This window comes from Haliotis rufescens, unplaced genomic scaffold (assembly GCF_023055435.1).
Source record: "Haliotis rufescens isolate VD_foot unplaced genomic scaffold, xgHalRufe1.0.p SCAF_6, whole genome shotgun sequence".
Taxonomy (NCBI): Eukaryota; Metazoa; Mollusca; class Gastropoda; order Lepetellida; family Haliotidae; genus Haliotis; species Haliotis rufescens.
In genome coordinates, this window is record NW_025964334.1 from 47,518,769 (window position 1) to 47,542,349 (window position 23,581).

General features: G+C 38.9%; 1 protein-coding gene across 1 annotated transcript in view; it reads right to left on the bottom strand.

Moving 5' to 3' along the window:
- Positions 1–13,031, bottom strand: part of LOC124146932 (DNA-binding protein RFX6-like) — a 110,846-nt gene extending 97,815 nt beyond the window's left edge. Inside the window, exon 1 of the mRNA XM_048386222.1 lies at positions 12,956–13,031. Within this exon, the coding sequence (XP_048242179.1) occupies positions 12,956–13,019 (64 nt within the window). The 5' untranslated portion in view covers positions 13,020–13,031. The remainder of the gene's footprint in view (positions 1–12,955) is intronic.
- Between the last annotated feature and the right edge of the window lie 10,550 nt (positions 13,032–23,581).

The following is a 23,581-nucleotide window of genomic DNA, read 5'->3' on the forward strand; positions in this document are numbered from 1 at the left end:
ATGAGGATGATTATTTTCAATGTTTCTTTGACAACTCGTTTTTAGGTTTCATGAGACGAGTAACTAAATCGAAGGTTGATTTTAAATCGCTAAACTCAACCTTTTAATTTAATTTCTCCATAGCAAAAAATACAAAAACAAAATATGAGTTAGTTAATTTGGTGTATCTTCTTTGCGAAGTTATATCACAGTGAGGCTTGATGTCGGAATACATTCCAAAGTGACCCCAGTGGTGCCACCGGTGAGGCAGGATGCGCTCACCTTTTCGCGAACACCTTTTGTCATCACTATTTGATAGTGATTCATAAACACATGCTCTTGATGTAGTCAGAATCATACAATCGACTTTGCTTTCGGCAGAGATTTCTCATGAATATGGAAGGGATTTTGTCGCTTTTATTTTGATGGTTAACTACAACATTGGGAAAATTGAAAGTGTACGGGTACTGTGCAGAGAGATCACGGACATCATTGGGGTGAATCGCCTGGTTTTAAAATCGAAACCTGTTTATATTGCCTTGAAAGACTCCAGGACATTTAGTGGCGTCCTGCTATATTTAAATCCACTCTCTATCTCGTTTACAAAGTTCATTTCCGTTTACCATTTAATTTTGAACAGGATATCACGAAGTGCATCTTTTACCGTGTCTCGAAAATAATTTGCAGTTAAAAAAACATACCCATATATATTTTGTTACAATAGTAAGACTTTGACATGGCTGAACACTCTGAGAAGCAGGATCGAACCAGAAGGTGGACACAAGAGAAATCACTGATGCGTGAAACTGTTTACTTAACACTGTAGACATATGGGGGCGCCACAGCTGGACATCTGAGCATCCTCCACAAAGGTTGGAATGTTACCTCGGACAAGAGATATACATGCTCACGAAGTCTGCCTGAATAACACTTTTTACTATTATCAAGAATATGAATTTTACATATCCACTGTAGTTATATACCCCATGATTACTTTACTGTACCTTCCTGTGAGATATATTGCATCGAATTCGACTTGTTCAATATATCGCTTACTACAATGCAACATTTTGGCTGTTGAAACAGAGAACTGGTAGATGGATGAAATGTTTAACTACCAGATGGATGAAACATTGACCTGGTAGCAAAACGAAACAGTGAAACGATAAATAGAAGAAACAGAGAACTGGTAGGGCAGAAGAAGAAGTGGTAGGTAGAAGAAACAAAGGACTGATAGGCAGAAGAAACAAAGGACTGGTAGATAGAAGAAACAGAGAACTGGTAGTTAGAAGAAACAGAAAACTTGTACGTAGATCAAACAGAAAATTTGTAGGTAGAAGAAACAGAAAATTTGTAGGTAGAAGAAACAGAGAACGGGTAGGTAGAAGAAACAAAGGACTGATAGATAGAAGAAACAGAGAACTTGTAGTTAGAAGAAAGAGAAAACTTGTAGGTAGAAGAAACAGAAAATTTGTTGGTAGAAGAAACAGAAAATGTGTAGGTAGAAGAAACAGTCAATTTGTAGGTAGAAGAAACAGAGAACTGGTAGGTAGAAGAAACAGAGAACTGGTAGGTAGAAGAAACAGAAAACTTGTAGGTAGAAGAAACAGAAAACTTGTAGTTAGAAGAAACAGAGAACTGATAGATAAAAGAAACAGAGAACTGATAGATAAAAGAAACAGAGAACTGATAGATAAACGAAACAGAGAACTAGTAGGTAGAAGAAACGGAGAACTGATAGATAGAAGAAATAGATAACTGATAGATAGAAGAAACAGAAAACTTGTAGGTTGAAGAAACAGAAAACTTGTAGGTAGAAGAAACAGAAAACTTGTGGGTAGAAGAAACAGAAAATTTGTAGGTAGAAGAAACAGAAAATTTGTAGGTAGAAGAAACAGAGATCTGGTAGGTAGAAGAAACAGAGAATGATAGATAGAAGAAACAGAGAACTGATAGATAAAAGAAACAGAGAACTAGTAGGTAGAAGAAACGGAGAACTATAGATAGAAGAAATAGAGAACTGATAGATAGAAGAAACAGAGAACTAGTTAGAAGAAACAGGGAACTGATAGATAGAAAAAACTGAGAACGGGTAGATAGAAGATACAGAGAACCGGTAGATAGAAGAAACAGAGAACCGATAGATAGAAGAAACAGAGAACTGATAGATAGAAGAAACAGAGAACCGGTAGTTAGAAGAAACAGAAAACTTGTAGATAGAAAAAACCCAGAAATATGGTAGATAGAAGATACAGAGAACCGGAAGATAGAAGAAACAGAGAACTGGTAGATAGAAGATACAGAGAACCGGTAGATAGAAGAAACAGAGAAATGGTAGACAGATGAAACAGACAACTGGTGGATAGTAGAAACCCAAACGTAGTAGACAGAAGATTCAGATAACAGTTAGATAATTGGATGTTTGGAATTGTGGAAAACCGAGAGGAAGGGTGCTTAACATGATATGACTGCAAACAATGAACTAGTAGATGTAAAGAATAGAGTACTTGTTTATGTATAAATATTCGCACATACAATAAACTGTGAACTGGTATAGACTACATAAACAAATTACAGTTTATTAGAAGAAAGAAAGACGTGTTAAATGCTAACAATAATTTCTCGAAGATATTAAAAAACAAATAAACGCCACACAGAAGAACCAATCCCCTGGTAGACGAAGGAAACAGATAAAAGCCTTGTAACAAGGTGAAAGTGTTGGCCCAGTGGTATGTGTACTCGCCAGTTACGCAGGGAAACCGGGTTTGATTCCTTACTTAAATGTATACATGTAAAACCTTTCTGTCTTCTGTCGCCCTGATACAAGTACAGTTTTGCCAAACGTGGCATACAGACCGCCTTGATCACTGTAGTTTGAGACACACAGAGTGTCGTTAATCATAAGGAAATTGGCAGTTTCATGAAGAAACATCGTCTTACATGATCGAAATAAAGGGGTTCAAGTTTCATTGCATTTCCTCTTTAGAATATGTGTAAAATGTCAATTTTTTTATTTCACACTTTAAAAAGCAATACAATTCATGTCCCATAAAATACATTATTTCTGGGTTTTTTTCTATTGAAATAATCTGGCACTAACGGTTATTATCATGTCTATCTGTCAACAGTAAATAGTGGTTTGTACCTTCACCCAGTGCCTTATCCATGCGTCACTTTTCTCCCATATTAGTCTCAAGCACTGTGGAATAACTGAAGTAATGCTTTAAGTGGCATGACAAACGCCTAATCATTTCAGAAACAAAGTCTTAATCATTATAGGGCTTGTGTTTTGATTATTGAACTCGCGTTAGATATTATGCATATTTTATGTACGTTTGGATGAGTTTGTTTCGTTCATGCTTATCATATCATAACTCATATCGATATGACACATAACCAAATCCAGACAATTACAGAAAGGAAACAAAGGTTTCATACTTTTTGTCTATTTATTGTTACATCTACAGTTCATACCATGTCTTGAAACCCACAACATGCGGAAATAGGCATGCACTACGCCGGGTTACCCTACTACGGGTTTTATAAGTGTGTTTTGGACCGCAAGTTTGCATTTTCGGCGACGGTTTTTCAGCAAAGTAACATATGTATTTTATTGGTGAAATCCAGTTTTTAAGTGTATACTATCTTTTCCCGGAAGTTTAATTTTACGAACAACATAATAATACATTCTTAAATGTTAACATGCTCCGTTTCACATGAGCATATCTCCGTCTGACCAATCCGTCTTTGACGTGTTCCAAGACAATGTGGAAACATTTTAAACCAAAAGCCCTCCATACTAAAACTATAAATAGGGAAGCCATGAAACTGTTCTCCAACAATTCTACACTGCAAAGGACGATTTAAGACTTAACGATCATGGAATCCTTTCCTTAATGTTATCTAATAATGATATTACCTTAACGATTCCTTACCTATATAATTTAATATTAGCTGTATCAAACTATAGAAAAACAAGACATATTTCGCATGCTTTCCATATCTTCGAGTTAAATAGGTTTCCATGTACAGGAAGTGATGAGTGAGTATTGTTTTACGCCAGCAATATTTCGGAGGGGGATACCATAAATGGACGCATTGTACTGATCAGGAAGGAAATAGTTTATACGAGGGCTGGTAAAAAAAAGTCTGAGCTTAACAAACAAAACCAACAATTGTGAAAGTGTAACTTCTTTGAGAGGCATTTAGAAGTTGAAGTACTGAGTAAGAATAAGACCATTTTGTTCTTATTACTGTCTTCGCTGGTCAATATGTTTATTACCCTTTTTGTGTACATAACAGGCTTCTCCACTCCAATGTAACTGCATTTGATATCTACTCTACTGTATAAACACTGCCTCCAACCTGTATATATACTTGTCAACCATACATCACTTGCTTGATAACGGTGTTCGAGCCTACACCGGAACGTCGCTCCTAATTGTAATACAGAAGTTGTTCATCCATAACTTTTATCCTTAGTTAATGGTGAAAGTGTTTTTAATCATATTTTTCAACATAATTTTACTGCTTTTCAATACACTTCTCATTTCGACAGTGAAGCTTTTCAATTCCAGTCATGAGATGAGAAAGTTTTCTGAAACAACCCTGTAAAACCCTCTCACGGCAACTTTGATGGCATTGTTGTCGTCATAGCGCTTTTCACAAAGGTGTTCTTACCGTTTGGGAAACAGGTGGAAATCAAAGAAGCAAATCGGCATAGTAGACACCGGTAATCGTCTTTTGACTTTGGAAGTAATCAACAAGGATCATTGCATCCCAGAATAAAGTAGCCATAACTTTCTTCACTTTCTTCATCTTAAAGACTTAAGAGAAAGGGAAGTGGAATGGTGCCATGCCATGCATTGACGTTTAGACTCACCAGTTACTAATTTCGTTTTGAATTTGACGAAATCCTCTTCAATGAGCTCTAAATTTTCTCTGGTGATGTCGGTTCTGTTTTCCTTACGATCAGAATTTTGAAACTTTGGCACCAAACGAGCAGATACCTTATCCATCTGTAAATGTTCATGAGTAATAGTTTCAACGGATCCATAGCTTAGACCTGTGTCCTCCTCAAGTTCAGCTATAGTAATACGTCTATCTGACAGTATAAGTTGTTTCTATCGCCTTGATTGAATCTTGATTGATGGAAGTTGAGGGACGTCCAGACCTAGGGTCATCATCAAGACTTATTCACCCAGCCTTAAACATTGCTGCCAAACGTTTAACAGTGGAATAGGTAGAGCACTTACCCCAATACACTTGTTACATGCGGTCATGAATTTGGGGAATACCTTTTCCTCTAAAGTAAAAAAACTTGATGACTGTTCGGTACTCGTTCTTTTCCATTTCTGTGTCCACTTCGACCCCTGTCACGTTCAACTGGCTGTCACTAATATACCAACGGCCTCAACAGACCAAATATACTTTCAATGAACTACTAACAATGTACTACATTGACTAGTTCACTTTGTTATAGCCGATATTTTGAATTCAGTGAGGCTTAGAACTTTTTGACCAGCTTTGAGATATAAACAGAAAATAAAATCATTTTAATATATATGCATGCACATATGATAAACTCGAAGTCATTATTTGGAAGTACAACAAACTACAAAATTATGAATACTCTAGCTACGACAATATTGTTCAGGTATTATCTTTTCAGTGTATAGGAAACTTCGAGTTTATCATCGGAATAATCTAAGCCATTACCGAAAGCTATTATGCATAATGCATTTCTTGATAATCCCCTATCTTCTCATTTTCATGTAATGTTTCTATTCCGATGAAAGAAGCCAAACCCTGCTTCGTATCATAATTCAATGATTGTATTCATTTATCAGCGGACTGTGTGACAACGCCAAAATTCTTTTATTTACCTGGCAAAATTGAAGTACTAACAGTATGGCGAAGGTGTGTCTAGCGCACCGCAGCCAGGTAAGGCGGTGTCTTTAATCTTCCTGACGAGCGCGTTCTGACGATAAGACGACACTCACGGTAGATGCTACGCCTTAAAATGGCCATAAGATAAAACGTTTAACTAAGATATAATTTATTGGGATAAACCTTTAACAATCCATCACACCTACGATATTAAAAGGAAATGTTTTCCTTTAATATACCGCTCAGATAGGGGATGAAACGATGCCTGAAAGGAGAAAGGCTATACCTGTAATGTATATAAGTGATTAACCTGACATCTAATCTGAATATATGTAGGTATCGTGTTATATTAAACTTGTATAATGTAGCTTACCTGACAATTAAATATGTTGGGATATTGTATTGCATTAAACAGGTAATACATAGTTAGTTTGACAAATGAATTTCTGCAGGGTTTTGTGTGACAATGTATTTACTAAATATTGCATTCGTCAACATGATGCGCGACGCCATCATATACTTTGACCTTTGTGTTTAGTTTTCATAACTCCTTACTTGCACTTACCGTTTCAATGAACATTTTGTGAGTGGCAGTGCTACCGGTAGATGAGGATTTTTCAGGAACATCTGACCTTTATGTTTAGTTTTCATAACTCCTTACTTGCACTTACCGTTACAATGAACATTTTGTGAGTGGCAGTGCTACCGGTAGATGAGGATTTTTCAGGAACATCTGACCTTTATGTTTAGTTTTCATAACTCCTTACTTTCACTTACCGTTACAATGAACATTTTGTGAGTGGCAGTGCTACCGGTAGATGAGGATTTTTCAGGAACATCTGACCTTTATGTTTAGTTTTCATAACTCCTTACTTGCACTTACCGTTTCAATGAACATTTTGTGAGTGGCAGTGCTACCGGTAGATGAGGATTTTTCAGGAACACCTGGTAGCGTCACTGATGTTTAGGGATACATTCATATAATTTTCAACACTGTTGCCTGTTACGCCCTATTAAATCTGTGTTGGCAGTTTTAAATGTGTGTAGATTACATGTTACATTAACAGGTGTTACAATGTACGCTTGCAAATAACGTCATATAGGATGTCATGTTACATGAAGAGTTATTACATAGTTCGCCTGACAAATAAATTCATGTAGGATTTGTTTGTTACATTAAACATACAAGTCATTTGGATTTACGTAAACAGCTAAACACACGCTCTTGTGAAGCACTTCGCTGTTATTGTCAGTATAAGTGGACTTTATGTGTTAACTATAATCAGTTTGATCAATAAAAATCACTTAGTAGAACATATAGATGAAGGCGCTGTGTACAAGTGTGATGTTAGCCAGAAGATTAATAATTTCGACGCTAAATATAACATTGGTTGTACAGACGACGATGACTATGTCATACGAAGTTGAGTTGCTTGCCTCGTTGTGAATAATATTATAGTTCCTTCTATATACACGATGACTTAATCAGTTTTACGATCAAAGTACAACACTGTGATAAATGCATCACATAACGACTCGAGGTTCGAGATAAGAGGTATCTGCATACAGATTGTGCCTTCAGAAGTAAAAGGGACCAACGAACAGGCTTGATTTGCAGGTTTCGAGTGAGTGAGTGAGTGAGTGAGTGAGTGAGTGAGTGAGTGAGTTGCTTTGAACATCATTTAAGTAATGACACGATGTGTCAGCTATTAGTGAAAGAACGTCAGAGGGAGTCATGTGTTAACGGATGTTTCACTCTTTGGTCACTGTCGCAGAAATAAATTATAATAAGCATCCAAGAATTCGGAGGAAATACCCCGACAATGCAAGAAATCAACTTGGTACTACCAAAACTGAAATCCTACTTCATCGACATTATGTCTATTTCATGGGATGGTGTGCGTTTGTGCGTCCGTGCGTGCGTGCGTGCGTGCGTGCGTGTGAGGATTGAGAGGCAATTAAGGACCACTTATCATCAACTTACGAGTTATCAAGGTTAGATTACATTGTTTTAGTTTTGTATGATATATACAACATACACAGTAATAAGATGTTTGTTCATAAATAGTATTTTATGTAGCATCCGTACTTTAAAACATGATAAGTTTTAAGTAATTGAAAATATAATACTGTGTATTAATGTTTCGAAATATTTTCACATCTTTACCCCATGCAGTTCTAGAAGCAAAGTTCAATTGACATAAAAATCAAGCCATGAAGTAGTGAGACAGTACATTTAGCCAAGCGTGCCTTAAATACCTGTTTCCGTGGGGTCTGTTGAGCACTTGCAAAGAAACAACCCTTGAGGTAGTGGGATCAGAGTTATAAACAAGCCTCAGTTAAGATAACAGAATCCTTGCTAACACCGTGCCTTAAAGTGGCTTTACCCATCTACCCTGCTTATTCGGGGTGAGAGTAAACACATGTACAGCATGACTCATGTTTCGTCCCTGAAGACGTAAGCTAGCGAGAGTTTATTAATCATAATTAATCGTGAACGTGTTTTCGTCAGACAAGAGGGGTTAGAGAACGGATCCTTGTCTGCCGCTTCTTATATGATTCACGAGCGGTGGTTTAACCATGTCGGGATGGCACAGTCTGGTGGTTTTTATGACTAAATTGTGTGCTATCACTCATCGGTAAAACTGGTTGAAAAATTCATGGGGAATCATTCGGCTTTGGCCTCGATCTTTGATATTGTTTTGAAACCAAGGAACTGAGGTCGAGGTAAAGGGCTGTCGTATTTTATTATTTCGTGGTGTGCTTTGGTACATATTGACTTTCAGAGCTTACTGACTTACAGAAAAAATGAATTATTTATACACCTTTGAAATGTCGGTCATGATCATGCACTTGTGGTAATTATTCATTATCTACAATACAAATTTCGCGGACGGCCGAACAATGAAAATAAACACAGATGAGGCTTAGCACACAGCCCACTAAAACAAGTATTCTTATAGACAAACGCACTCACACAAACTTATTATAAACTCTTTCGCAGAATAATACACGACGTGGTTATCACAAAACCATTAACATACTTCTTTTTATCGCAAACCCACTGTACTCACACCATCCAGGGTTAGAAATTCATGTCTGTTTTCACCAGCCGGCCAATATGATCTGCCACAGAGTTGCCATCTTCCGAATGATAAAACTGGACGTCCACAAGGAAATGTCACTTGTCCTTCCTGAAGTCATAGTTTAGTTTGGGACTAGCAGACCTGTGTTAATTTCTAAAACTGCGATCTACACATCGTAAATGATTGACGATTTAATTTCCAGGGTGGAGTGGAGTGGAGTGCTTTTATTATTTTCGAGATGCCTTTTTCCTAATTACTGCCACTGTCAAAACATACAATTAGTTTCTCTGACGGGATACAAACAATACTGTCCAGTCATCACTTCTGTTGTTGTTCAACACTCTCTACAATAAATGATTTTTTTCAAGAAAATCATAATATTAATTTGACAGTAATTTATATAAGTGCGACAAGTAACTAAGGGTGAAAATAAGGTGGGATTGGTTATTGAAGTCTTTTGCACGTTATCCCCTTTGTCACACTTTAAGAGGGGCTCATGAATATCTGCACTAGCGACTATTCCGGGTTTGAATTGGTCCCCAGTAACCCATGCTCAGCGATATCAATAATCCTCGCAAAAGAACAAGAGTGATACAGACTGTGTATTGACAAGATTATGGATAGTATTTCATGTTAAATGTTGAACTCGCTGCCCACAAGAATTGTACTCTGCAGATCTCAGTCTGGAAATACGAAGCGTCGTGTTTGTTAGCAATGGTGGACAATCGAGAGGAACAATATCTGCTCAGCAGAGAAACTTTGGTATAAATGTCGTGGCTCAAGGAAACCTCAACTGAAGCATGTATACGTCGCACTAAGTAAGAACTTTGATAGACATGTCCAGAAAACAAAGCGAACCCATCAAAGAAAAAAACAACAGGGGTTACAGGGTAACAACAAGTACTATCTTTTAACGTCTTTTGGTATGACGCGGCCGGGGATCGAACCCCGGATCTCCAGCTGTCCGGGCGGACGCTCTACCACAAGACAACGGAGGGGGTCCCAAATGGGGAAGAGTGGTACGACTATATAAACGTCTTTGTAACCTTTGAGATCGTATCCCTTATGACATATATCTATTGAGTAATCTCTGGGCAACCAGAAGAAAGAAACATCGTAACGTCCGCAACCACTGTAAACTATCTTGGTTTGGAACATTTTATTCCACCAAACAGTCATTTCAGCCCATGTTTTATTGGTACAGAGGTGTTTTTAATTCACATAAAATTTAATGGAACTATGCAATTTCACATCCCGTTGGTTCACCACGCAGGGGAGATAATTTACTTTGGGTATACTGTTGTTTATGCCCACAAAAGCGCTTTGACTAAATTCCGATTGAATTAGGACGGTAAAGTAACATGCCTTCAGAAGATAGGAATCAGTTTCTTAACGTTGTTGAAGACGAATGCCATGTCATTTTAAATTGTCCTGTGTATAGTGTTGAGCGACGTAGTCTTTTAAACAAGTGCCACGAGTTTCAACTTGAAACATGTTTAATGAAATACATACTATCAGGCTACATGGTTGAGATGTATCATATACATGTATATTGAAATTAGATGTGCAAATCAGAATAACAGGCACTTGCATAACATATGTACCGCCAGGACTTACAACGATCTTGGTACAATATTCACATAAAAATGTTCATATAAACCAAGCTATTGGTGAAATATAGGAAAATTGACACATGTGACACAGGAGGTAGAGTGACGGAGTACAAATATAGACGTTGCGGGCTCGAGTCCGAGCGAGGCTATAAATTCTTTGTCTTCACTAATGTGTTCGTATGCCAATGCCAACTTATTAGTAAAGTCTACTAACGTGTTAGTGTCTGAGTGGACAGAGAAATTCACTAAGTAAACTTTAAACTATACCTGTCAGTGTATAACATTGGCATTAGCCCGGTCTAATACACACACACACACACACACACACACACACACACACACACACACACACACACACACACACACACACACATTATGAATCACCTGTATAATTTGCGGCACTGATGCTAATATCCCCGCTCAGCTGATTCAGTAGCAGATTGTTGATACTGCTGATGCTGGTGAGATGTTGAAATGATTCATACGTGATGGTGTTCTTTGATATTTGTTGTTTGTGAGGGGGTCAGGTGTGTTGCTGCTTGTACAAGACTAATGTCGTGTTTATAGCGCAAGCCAACTGAGATACCATGCCGCAGTTTAACATTACTACCCCACACAGACACAGTATACTATTTTCGAGCCGACCAGTCCTTGTTTTAACCCCTTAATGCCGAGCACCTCGCAGGGTTACAGCAACTACCATATTTTAACATCTTATTGTATGACCCGGCCGGGGATCGAACCCCCGAACTTCCGCTTCCCTGGTGAACGCTCTACTACTAGACAACGGAGGCGGTCTTGTATGTGATATTGTGACGAGATTGAAAAGTTTTATAACTTAAATGTACGTTAAAGGGACAAGGCCCCATGTTGTGATGTCAATTTCCAATGAATAAGTAATTGAGACAATTGAGACAATGTATTTTTAATTATGTTTTAAGGTTATCGCTTTTTTATAGACTGATCCAAAACATAAATAAAACAGTCAATGGAGACAAGAAATAAGAAAATTATTGCTTGAATGACCTGATCCAAATTTGCTTAAACTTCAAATTGCCCGTTCCCTCGATTGCACTAATGTCATGTAAATGATTGCCAGTCGTATTTTGTTATTTATCAAACTGTGAGCTCTTTATTTTCGGAGTCATGGTTAGGAGAGGGTTTGTTATAGGGCAACATATTATACATATATATTATACAACTAATTATTATATTCTTGAACTACCTATGCTATTTTGTAACTCTTTTATAATAGCTGTGTGACATATATTGACATCACGCTAAATCCGAGCTCAATCAACCTTGTCTCAATTTCCTCTAAATCATACAAGACAGTGAAAACATATCTGTTGTTAGTATTCAACACAATATTAACCGTGATCATATGAATTTATAGATAACAATCACATAATGAATTGCACATGAAGGTTGGCCAAATTATTAAACCGAACAAAAGAATTTGGGGATTATGAACACTTTTGGGAAATGTTATTGGTGTGTAGACTGAGCACAAGAATTCATACAAATATCCCCCAAACATTCATGATCCCTAACTTTTTGTTCAGTTTATGGCATTACAGACTGCTAAATTCTTATGTGTGTACAACAAACCACTTAACATGGCAGACCAGGGTAGCTTCATAAAATTTTCTGAGTGGTAGAGACAAAATACACATACCACACTAGATTCAACGCCCCCCCCCAAAAAAAACAAACAAAAAAACAACAACAACAAACAAACAACAAAACAAACAAAAACAATCAACAAACAAAACAACAACCAAAAGACAACCCAAAAACACAAAAAAAAACAAAAACAAAAACACATACAAAAAAACAACCAACAAAACAAACAAACAAACAAAAACTAATGTTCAACTCCTACGGAAATACCGGCTGTAGACTTGTGTTAGGAACAAAAAATAATCCAAGGCAGAATCAAATTTCTGATTTTGAATTTTTTCAGCCAGGCATAAAATAAACACTTACTTTTTTCAGGCAAGTTTTTGTGTGTAACGTGCGCTTCCGCAGGACATGCTTACCCTTTTCGCGATCATTTGGTGTCATCACTGATTTTCAGTGATCCATTCATATAATTTTCCCCGCTATTTTTCCTTTTACGCCCAATGGAATCAGTGTTGGCAGAAAATCGACAGTGGGAATAATACAACAAGTTTTTTTACCGTTATTCTCTGGTGTTTTATGTTTAAATTTGAATTTTATATATCCTGAGGGGTCAACCGAAGTAAACACAAGAAAAGTTGAAATCTTGGACGAAAAAGGGATGAGTTATGTACTCCCAAATATTTACAACAAGACACCTTGGACCATGGCATACAATGGACATGGCAGTTCAACAAACATAGTGACACTGATGACATAACTCACCAACTTTAGGAAAGAAACCAAATAGTTTCCTCATCACAGGTAAAAGTTGTCTCCCTGCTAACATGTTGAAAGGAGCACTAGTAACAACCGTCCTCTGCATCACATACATCTATCTTTTATCTCGGGGACAGGGCAAACTCGACAGACAGTTAACCCACAAAATTCTACCCTCACCACGTGACGGAGTCGTCCACACACAGTCTCCATTCTGAGGTTACCACCCAGCCCTGTTGAAGTCGAGAATTTTCCTGGTTGATTCAGAGGCTGTGTACAAGATCTGTGTTAATTTCCGCCGTTCTACCCGCCTGAAGCCGTTTTCCTTCTGCAGTCACCATTTTTCAAACTTAGAATGGATTACAATGTAACCTAATCAAGAAGCAAATATTTACAAATAATTTGCATATCCTATTCTCTGCCTAAATGTTGTGATTTATTATAGTTTCTCGGACGCAAGGACCTGGTACGGCGTGTGAAATCTACACAGCGACCATGACCATGAGCAGGATCTAGGCTCTTGCCAATTGACAGTCGTGGCTTGTGTGATTCAAATCGTTGGATCGTAACCATTTTGCTTGAAAACTCGAATTTTATGACGTACATGTATATCAGCCTAACGGTTAATTATTACCGTTATACACAGAGACAGTTTCAGTTTCCTGCAGGGTATTTATTACCAAAACGTACAAATCTCGACTGGCAGTGGGCACTTAATCGTGAAGCAGAGTCTCTCTTTAGAAAATTAAATCCCGTATTTAATCTCCGAGTAGGATGTGGAAAAAATGTTTTGACTCAAACTGTTGTTTGCTCAGAGGTACATTTAAGGCCTCATTAAAGCGTTCAAAAACATTTGATGGTAGACATTTGGAGGACATTTCCAAATTGAAAACTCATGAAAGATGCAAGTCTCTAATTTGAATTGTACCACATGTGCCCATGCTTTTTCAGGGGAACATTTGACTTGCCTTTGCGTGCGTTTGTGACGGGTGCCACCGATTGGGCATAAAACGGTCATTTTATTCGAAAACTTGATATGATCACTATTTGATAGTGGTTCATAAACAATTGCTTGTGATATATGCCCAACGTCGTTACTGAAGGGTCGCCTAGGTGTGTGGAATGTGAAACATGAACATATGGCAACACGTGTCAATAGGTCAGAATATGTTGACAAAATGAATAAAAGTTGAAGAACAAGATGTTGATGCCTATGTCACACTGATTGAAAAAACTATTATTAAAAACAATGAAAAGTGCAAGATTGAATGTGCCTGAACGCCACCAGTGGTTTAGCCCATGCACGTGCAATACATGACAAGTAACAGTCAATTTGGGTATAAAATGATTCATTCCAGATGAAACTGAACTGCACTCTTGCAAGTTGAAAATGTGACAGACTATCTCTTATTATCTACGCGACTCCTTAATAATGACACTGAGTTGTACGTGGGACTCATTCCAAAGGAGATTTCTTATGGAAAGGGATTTGTCGCTTTTATTTATTTATTGAAGACGTTCAGTGGCAGTGCAAGTTTTCAGACACTAAAAAGTCTATAGTCATATTTTAGCATTTGTAGTGTCTTGTAAGCTACACACGTGATTTGGTGAAATAAATGTATTTCCTAAAGCTATGCACAGTAGTGTTCAAAGTACCACTAGAAGAACTTTACAGTACTTCCTTTCGTTACCCTGGGATAATAATGACACATCGACATTAGCCCTGGGTGTAAAGTAACATGTCGACACGAAATGATATGCACATTATATGTAAATGACAATTTCATGAAATGTGTTCCCTGTCCGACACATCATTTACAAGGAGAACGTTCCCCCGGTGACCGAACGCACAGTTTCTCAATAATTTTAGTGAGTGGCGTCCCTTAGCCGTGTCAGGATTCCCTTGACGAGGATTTCCAATCCAGGAGTTTTCCCTTTTAATAAACATGAGCCTGTCAGCACCTCCTCAAATAACCCACTTGAAATGATTTTTTATGTATTTTCTTGTAGGACACCACCAAAGATCGCAAAGAATTTCACCAATTTGTTTGCTTCCAAATTATAGTAGATTAAAGGAGCCACTTAAGGTTCTGTACAATGTACTTTATTACGAAGATCCAATTACATATTCTCACCTCCAGCAGTCCTTCGTCTCTGATGTGTAATATGTAGATTATAACAGAAGCGTTTTATTATATCTTGCTTGAAGAAAGACATCAATTGAAGCCTTTACCTCCGCCTTTGGCAAATAAGTCAGCATGTTCTCGCTTCATTTGGGGTGTGCTTCATACATACAATATGTCCCGGCACGCGTGGATGCCGACAGAGACAGGCAACACGGCTATCTGTTCATTTGGTTCATATGATCTGCACTACGTGTTTTCTGTCGCCAGGCTATTATCTATATTTTTAGCACATTCAAAATTTAATCTACTTTTTTACATTTGCATTTTGTATTTAAATGGATTTAATATACCAGTGACTGCATTTTAGATATTTGCGAAAAGAAAAAAAGAGGCATTACGAAGAACTTAGGTATACTACAGCTGCGCAACGGATGAGTTATAACGACTATCATAACCCGTTGGAAATGTCAAATGTTAACGTGATAGTTTAACATCCTTAGGTTATCGGTTATGATGTTCATATTGTGTTTGTTAGTTTGCTTTTTAACGTCGCACTCAAAATTATTCCAGCTATATGACGGCGGTCTGTAAATAATTGAGTTTGGACAAGATAATCCAGTGACTGATATCATGAGCATCGATACATCATTTAGGATGACATGTATCAGCAAAGTCAGCGAGCCTAACTAGCCGATTCCGGAAGTCACCTCTTAAGACAAGCATAGGTAGCAAAACACAGGTTCATATAACTGATCATATCCATCGTTTATTCTTCTCTCTATAACACGTTTGGTTTTACGGCATTGTCATTTGCCGTAAATTGTCGAAAAAGCATATTTTCGACTTCTCCTAGACCTGAGATAATTTGTTTAACATTTCAAGAAACAAGAGGTTAGGTAAAGACATTGGTCGCTATTTCCTGAAATCCGCTAAACTCCTGTAAATTCCATAGATTTACGTGTGACGTTGTTCTCAGTCTAAAACATGCAGGATTTGAAACGAACAAGGTCATAATCATTTCGGAACGTTTCCCCATTTCTTAAAGTATGCAAACCTAGGTGGTCACAGAAAGACCCGAGCGCCTCGTCCACTGATTGCCATGGCCACCAGGCTTTCTAGCAAGGGCTATCCATGGCAGGCTGTGCCAGACATTTGGAAGTTAATGCTATACTAAAAGAGTTTTGTCTTTGAAATACTAAGATATATAACATTTCCATTTATAATTCAGTCAACTAAGATTGAAGAATGTAACTTCTGTGTCCAGTGAGATTGTGTTTCTTAAAAATCTTCTTACTCTATTAGTAACACTAGTTCAGAAACAGACAGTTTCATTGTACATGTGTGTGGGGACCAGGTAGTCTGTATTAAGCAAATAATAAAACAATACTCAATTATCACTCGCAATTGCAAGAAATCACCCAAACCATTCAGAAACATGTCACCAACACATCTTTACTTACACCTGCTCTTTTATGCAAGAAGCCAGCCCGACCCCAGAAACTTCTCAGCAGTACAACCGGCTGCCTATTGCCATAAAGGTGTCGCAGAAAAAAAGATCTTCGCCATGTTTCTTCTCGAAGCTGTCTTAGCGCTTAGGTAATCTTAAGTTTAGGACAAAAAATTAGACAAGGTCGGACCTGTCTTAGGTGCTTACGACAGTATAAGGTTGGACAACAGAAGAAATAGATTCGGTTGTATGTGTCTACTTATCATTTCTCACTACACAACCGAGTGGTTTCTACTTGCACTTTCAAAACACTTACAATAGATCCTAGAAAACATGCCACAAACATATGAATATAGACCAACAACCATTGGATAACAGATGATAACACAATTATCCCCCACAAAGTTTTTGGCAAATTAATCTACCTTTTTGGTTTATTTCAGTTGAAACGCTAACAGCATGTCTACACGCTATCGCAATGGCCGTGCCCTTTGCTTGTGAAGGGCAGTTAATGTATTTAGAATAGGAGTGGCTTCCTTTTGATTACATGCACAACGTATGAAATATAGCGTCTGTTGGGGTGATTATATATAGCTGGATGGTATGTTGTTTGAAACAAAAACATTTTTTCCATGACGAATGATAAAAGAAAACGATTCAAGGGTATTTTGTCAGTCTTGTGTAAAAAAATGCTTAACGTCATTTCCAGACAGAAACCATCATGATAGGATTGTTTGAATGCAAACCGACCTATATATCTGATCAGAATGGTTACAATTCACGTCTACTACACTTGCTGGAGTATTGTTGGTCATAACTGTACAGTGAAAAATACATTCCCATTATCTTCAAGGATATTTGCTTAAAGTGTGTGATGCAATCTAACTGTTTCTGACATGTGGCCATCGTGATACTGTGCACGTATTCCTTCTCCTGGTAGATACGTTTCCGTTTTGACAGTTTACAGAGATAGCTTTCAAGACATCACAAGGACACAAACATGTATACAGGATATTTACAAAGACCTATTATTTGTTTCTTTGGTTTTTGATTTCAAGATGAAATATTCATCAGCGATTTTCAACTCGCGAATAGTTAATGAACTGGAGTAGTGTTTTTCATCAGTCCTTGTGGTTTTAACTAACATCTGGATAGAACAGTATGCTGCAGTCTGAGGTGAGGTGAGGTGAGGTGAGGTGACTCCGCGCTGACCAGTCCTTGTTTTGGCCTCTTAATGCCGAGCGCCAGACAGGGTAACAACAAGTACCATCATATGACGTCTTTTGGTATGACGCGGCCGGGGGTCGAACCCCGGACCTTCCGCTCTCCGGGCGGACGCTCAACCACTATTTGCTGCAGTCTGAAATATTAATCGTAAACGATATCAGTTGAATGATCTAAATGTGTAACATTTCGATAAGTCGTTGTTTGAGTCTCCGCAATACGCCTGCACGGAAACATCTGATTTATGCAAGAAGACACCAACCCCTCCAGAAATGTCTCAACAATACGCCTGCACGGAAACATCCGCTTTATGCTCTGTCTACCAAAACCGAGGGAAAGTATTTTTCCATACTTATAAACCGTACTTAATTGATTAAATGTTATAACGAGCATCTATAAATGAGGCGCTTCATTATAGCGCTTCCTTGAAGACGTGATATTATAACTAGCACGTGAAATTCGCTGACTTGCCAGGCGTCCAAGAGCACTTGGATATGTCAACAACAAAACACAACTAAAATACTTAATTTTAAATGAAAGTGAAATCTTCGGTTTCTAAATGTTTGTGTTGCAATATTCCACTTCTTTTAAACTTTTCAAAACGAAAATTCGCAAATTTTAAAGGTGTTTTTTGCTTTACAAGATTTTCGACTTTTAACAATCCAACTGTTACATAGAGGTAGTTGTGACGTAACGGCTAGAAGTTACTGCACGTGCAAATTGTGCAGCATTGATAAGAGCTTGTTTAAAAGCATGTGTTTTGAAACCTCGCTGTCTTTTCACCAGAGACTCTGAAGTGATGTCGCTTTTAAATGTCCACGCGGAACTGTACACCTGACATTCAATTTTAATTGAATTAAAATTTTGAAGTGCTACTTGTTGTCATTTTTTCATTTACTTGGTTAAACCTGGGATTTGAGGTTCTACATCAAAATGAAACCTGCCAAACGAAAATAAAAACCTCATAATGGGTTTTACTTTGAAAGTAAAACCTCTTAATGGGTTTTACTTTGTAAGTAAAACCTCTTAATGGGTTTTACTTTGAAAGTAAAACCTCACAATAGGTTTTAATGCCGAAAGAAAGAACTCACTCACTTAATAGAGATCCCAATGAATAGGTTTATAAGCAAGAAAACACCCCAACCCCTACAGAAATATCTGATCAATACGTCTGAACGGAAACACCCGCTTTATACAAGATTCGACCCCAACCCCTACAGAAATGCCTGATCAATAGGTCTGTGCGGTAAACAATCGCTTTTATGCAAGCAGACGCACAAACCCCTACAGAAATGTCTCAACAATACGTCTGTTCGGAAACATCCTGTTTTATGCAAGAAACTGCGTGTTTGTTCTGGAACATTTCACTCTCCCCAGGCGTGCAGGAACGTGGCAGTGGACACAGAAGCTGTGCCCGGACACACACATTAATGAGATTATCGGATTTAGCGAGGACTAAGAACTTTGGCGTTTTCTACCTATCTTAATCCACATGTCCAGCCTTCAAAGATGGGACGCTCAAGTGATGTGGTGGAGTAAATATGTACACGGTATCACTTTGTCAAGTTTGGATCTTTAAATCCAATTTATCAGCTGCTACTAAATGTAACGGTTAAGAATCATTTAATTGATTCAGAGGGTTATTTGATGGGAATGCATACAATGGGTTCATGTGTATATTGTTGATTTCATCTTTTTATACAGTTACAAAATTTGGTAAAAAGTATAGATTTATATATTTTGAGATAATTTTGTATTGTTATTTTTTTTCACTAAATACATAATAACTGATGATACAATTGACAATTGACATACCGTCGTAAAAACTAGGCCCCAAAAAGCGGATAAACATACCATTTGAAATTTCGAGAAATGCAACCTGTTTATTATGCTTGAGTGTGATTATCTGTGTTCCTTTAAATTCTGCAGCCTACTCAAAACATTATACTCCACGAATGTAATAATTCCATCACCACTGAGTTTGGGAGTGGTGTTGTCCTGCTAGAATGAAGGTAAGAATATGCGGGTTTTGAATGTAGAGTAACGTCACATGAATATTTAATGGCACAAAATCGAATTATATCTTTCTCATCTTTCCGAACATCGGACTCGTTTTACAAACATCGATATGATTTACATATTGCCAAGGCTTGTTTATATCCTATTTTCATTATATCGTGTAAACTTGTGACGCCAAGGGCTCCTGCTAACTAACTTCCTCCCCCAGTCACCTGGTGTCCCACGTCACACACAGCTCTATAGGGTGTTAAGCGATGACACAAGGTTCCCCGTGAACCCCACCCTCCCCGGCCACCTGGTGTCCCACGTCACACACAGCTCTATAAGGTGTTAAGCGATGACACAAGGTTCCCCGTGAACCCCACCCTCCCCGGCCACCTGGTGTCCCACGTCACACACAGCTCTATAAGGTGTTAAGCGATGACACAGGGTTCCCCGTGAACCCCACCCTCCCCGGCCACCTGGTGTCCCACGTCACACACAGCTCTATAAGGTGTTAAGCGATGACACAGGGTTCCCCGTGAACCCCACCCTCCCCGGCCACCCTGTGTCCAACACCATTACATCACTGTAGGATTAAAGTGATGGCACAAGGTGCCTCCGTGAAACCCCTCACTCCTCCCCAGTCACCTGGTGCACCACGTCACACAGCACTGAAGGGTTTAAAGTGATGACGCAAGGCGCCCCATGAAACCCCTCCCTCCCCAGTCACCTAGTGCACCACGTCACACAGCACTGAAGGGTGTAAAGTGATGACACAAGGTGCCCCATGAAACCCCTCCCTCCCCAGTCACCTAGTGCACCACGTCACACAGCACTGAAGGGTTTAAAGTGATGACACAAGGCGGCCCAATGAAAACCCTCACTCATCAGACACCTAGTGCACCACGTCACACAGCACTGAAGACCGTAAAGTGATGACACAAGGCGCCCCATGAAACCCCTCCCTCCCCAGTAACCAAATGCGCCGCGTCACAGAGCACTGAAGGGTGTAAAGTGATAACACAAGGTGCCCCGTGAAACCCCTCCCTCCCCAGTAACCAAGTGCGCCACGTCACACCAACGCAACTCAGTAGGGTGTGAAGTGATAACACAAGGCGCCCCCATGAAACCCCTCCCTCACAAGTCAGCTTGTGCAACACGTCAGCACTGAAGGGTGTAAAGTGATAGCACAAGGTGTAACCGTGAAATAGATCCTCCCAAGGCACATAATTACCCAGGTCACACAGAACACTGTAGGTTCTGAAGTGGTCCGTGGCTTCCTCACCCACAAAGTCAATGATGCTAATTATGATTTTATAAGTACGGAATGTACAGAAATTTGGAATTGTAGGTTTACGTGCCTCTGACATGCCACAGGGATATTTAATACCACGCGAAAAAATGATTTGACAAAGTTTCGTAATTTCGTTTCAAACAGGTAAGTCTCTTCATCAACGCAACAGGACAACTGTTTCCCGTGATCAACCGAACCCACAAAGACAGACTTCACACGTTTTCTTTTCTGAAACCGCTGTAACAGTAAATAATAGAAAGTGTTTCTCAGCGTGTGGTAATCTCACTCCTTGAGTAATTTATTTCAGCTACCTGTAAACATTCTTTAAACCAGCAACGATAAGCACCATATCAAAGGGAGCTCCATGTCTTTATAAATCTGGCTAGGGAAGGTTCAGCACTTGGATCTTTGGAGTCTGTTACGGTGTCTCTTGGTGTTATTCTGTTTGGGATAGTCCTGAGCTGTTGTGTTAGGTAGTGGTATGACCATGCGATAACGATGACTGTCTGTTTTGATTAATCGTGACAAGATGAACATACGCCCACTTTGCAAAATATGGGATTATCAGCGGCGGTGAAACAGGATTAATGGGATAATCCTTGCGACTACATACACTTACAGAGGAAGTAAACTGTTGATCAGGATGGATGTTTGTAGACAAAACCGGTATTTAAAAGCCATTTAAGATGTAAGCGTGTGCTATGTGTGTTGATGAACATCCATGCATTGTTTATGTTTTAAAAAAACTTGTGATAAGCTGCAACATGGTTGTATTAAAAGTTGTAACTTCATCAACTTTGTGAAACAAACTTTACAATCCCAATAAACAATTTCCATCTCAACAAATATTTGGAAAAAACCTAATAGTTTTATTTTTTATATTCTTTTAGGTTTAAGCTGTGAGCATCCTTGTCATAACAACACGTGCCTACTTAGATACATTCCCCGTGAAGATCTGGGTTAGAATTGGTCTTCAGCAACCCAAGCTTATTGTAAGAGGCGACTAACGGGATCGGGTTGTCAGGTTCGCTGAGTTCTTTGTTCAATCGTATTCCAATTGTGTAGGAATGTTCTTGATGTCAATCATTGGATTGACTTGTCCAAACTCGATTATTTAAAGACCGTCGTCATATAGCTGGAATAAGTCTGACGTCAAACAACAAACAAACAAAACAATCAAACAAACAAACACTAAGACACTTATTATAACCCTCTCGCACAAACAAGCATCATGTTCAGTAACGCCAATACAAACAACCGATTGTCAATCAATCATTGCAGTAATCGTTCAATCAGCATAATCATTAGTCTAGTAATATGATCACCCAGTGAAGACATATGATCAAAGATTCTACATTCGCAGCAAAAAGATCAAACTTTTTTCATCAGTCCTAAACTAAGTACGTATATCCCAGGCCGCGTCCGTGGTCCAGTAGACAGTGCGTCGGTCAGGAGAGCGGAAGGTCCAATCCACTGTCCGCGTCATACCAAAATACATTAAAAGATGGTACTTGTTATAACCCTGCCTGGTGCTGGACAGAAAGTGAATAAAAAAAGTACTGGTTGGCTCGGAGTCAGTTCAACGTGGAGTATCCATGGTAAATAGCCGGGCTGTCGGGTAGCCTTGTGGTTAAAGCGTTCGCTCGTCACGCCGAAGACCCGGGTTCGATTCCCGACATGGGTACAATGTGTGAAGCCCATTTCTGGTGTCCCACGCCGTGATATTGCTGGAATATTGCTAAAAGCGGCGTTAAACGATACTCACTCACTCACTCACTCATGGTAAATAGCAGCATGGTTTACTAGTATCAGTGGCCTAGTGCTGTGAAACTATCATAAGTCCGTACCAGCATATGAAGTCACTCACACACGTGCATGCACGTCGCTATATAAGTGACATATAATCTTGAACACTACGTTAAACCCCGTATACTCTCACCACAACGTATAACACAATCGGTACGAAAATCATGCAACTTCGAAAATATAGTCTTAAAAGAAGAACACCGTCAGCGTGAGTATGGACTTTGACATATGGGTCTGGGCCCAGTCGTCCAAGGCGCCGCAATGCGCTGTGAAGAGTTGCGTCCCTTGGGCACAGCAGAAACCTATATTCGAATCCCGTTCGCCCCTATTACGTTTCTAGGTTTGTCAGCACCATACCCGTGCTCATTGGTTTCGTCAAAGTGGTAAACGTCTGAGACCTGCATCACTTCAGGCTTTCCGCCCACATGAAGGTGACACGCCGTGATATAACTGGAATACTGTATTTAGCGGCGTTACACACAACTCATGCCAAAATCGCACCCTATGACAACATGACGAAGCAACCAGTCAGATGTATCCCCCACTTCTACACTGAGAAGATCCCTATGACATGTTGAGTAGTATATATGTTAATGAGGGCATACAAAACATGTGTACAACGACTAATTCTGAATAAGTGAGTGAGTTGGGTTTAACGCCGCTTTTAACAGTCAGCTTAATGTGGGAGGAAAACCCGAAGTGATGCAGGTCTCAGACGTTTACCACTCCGGAGA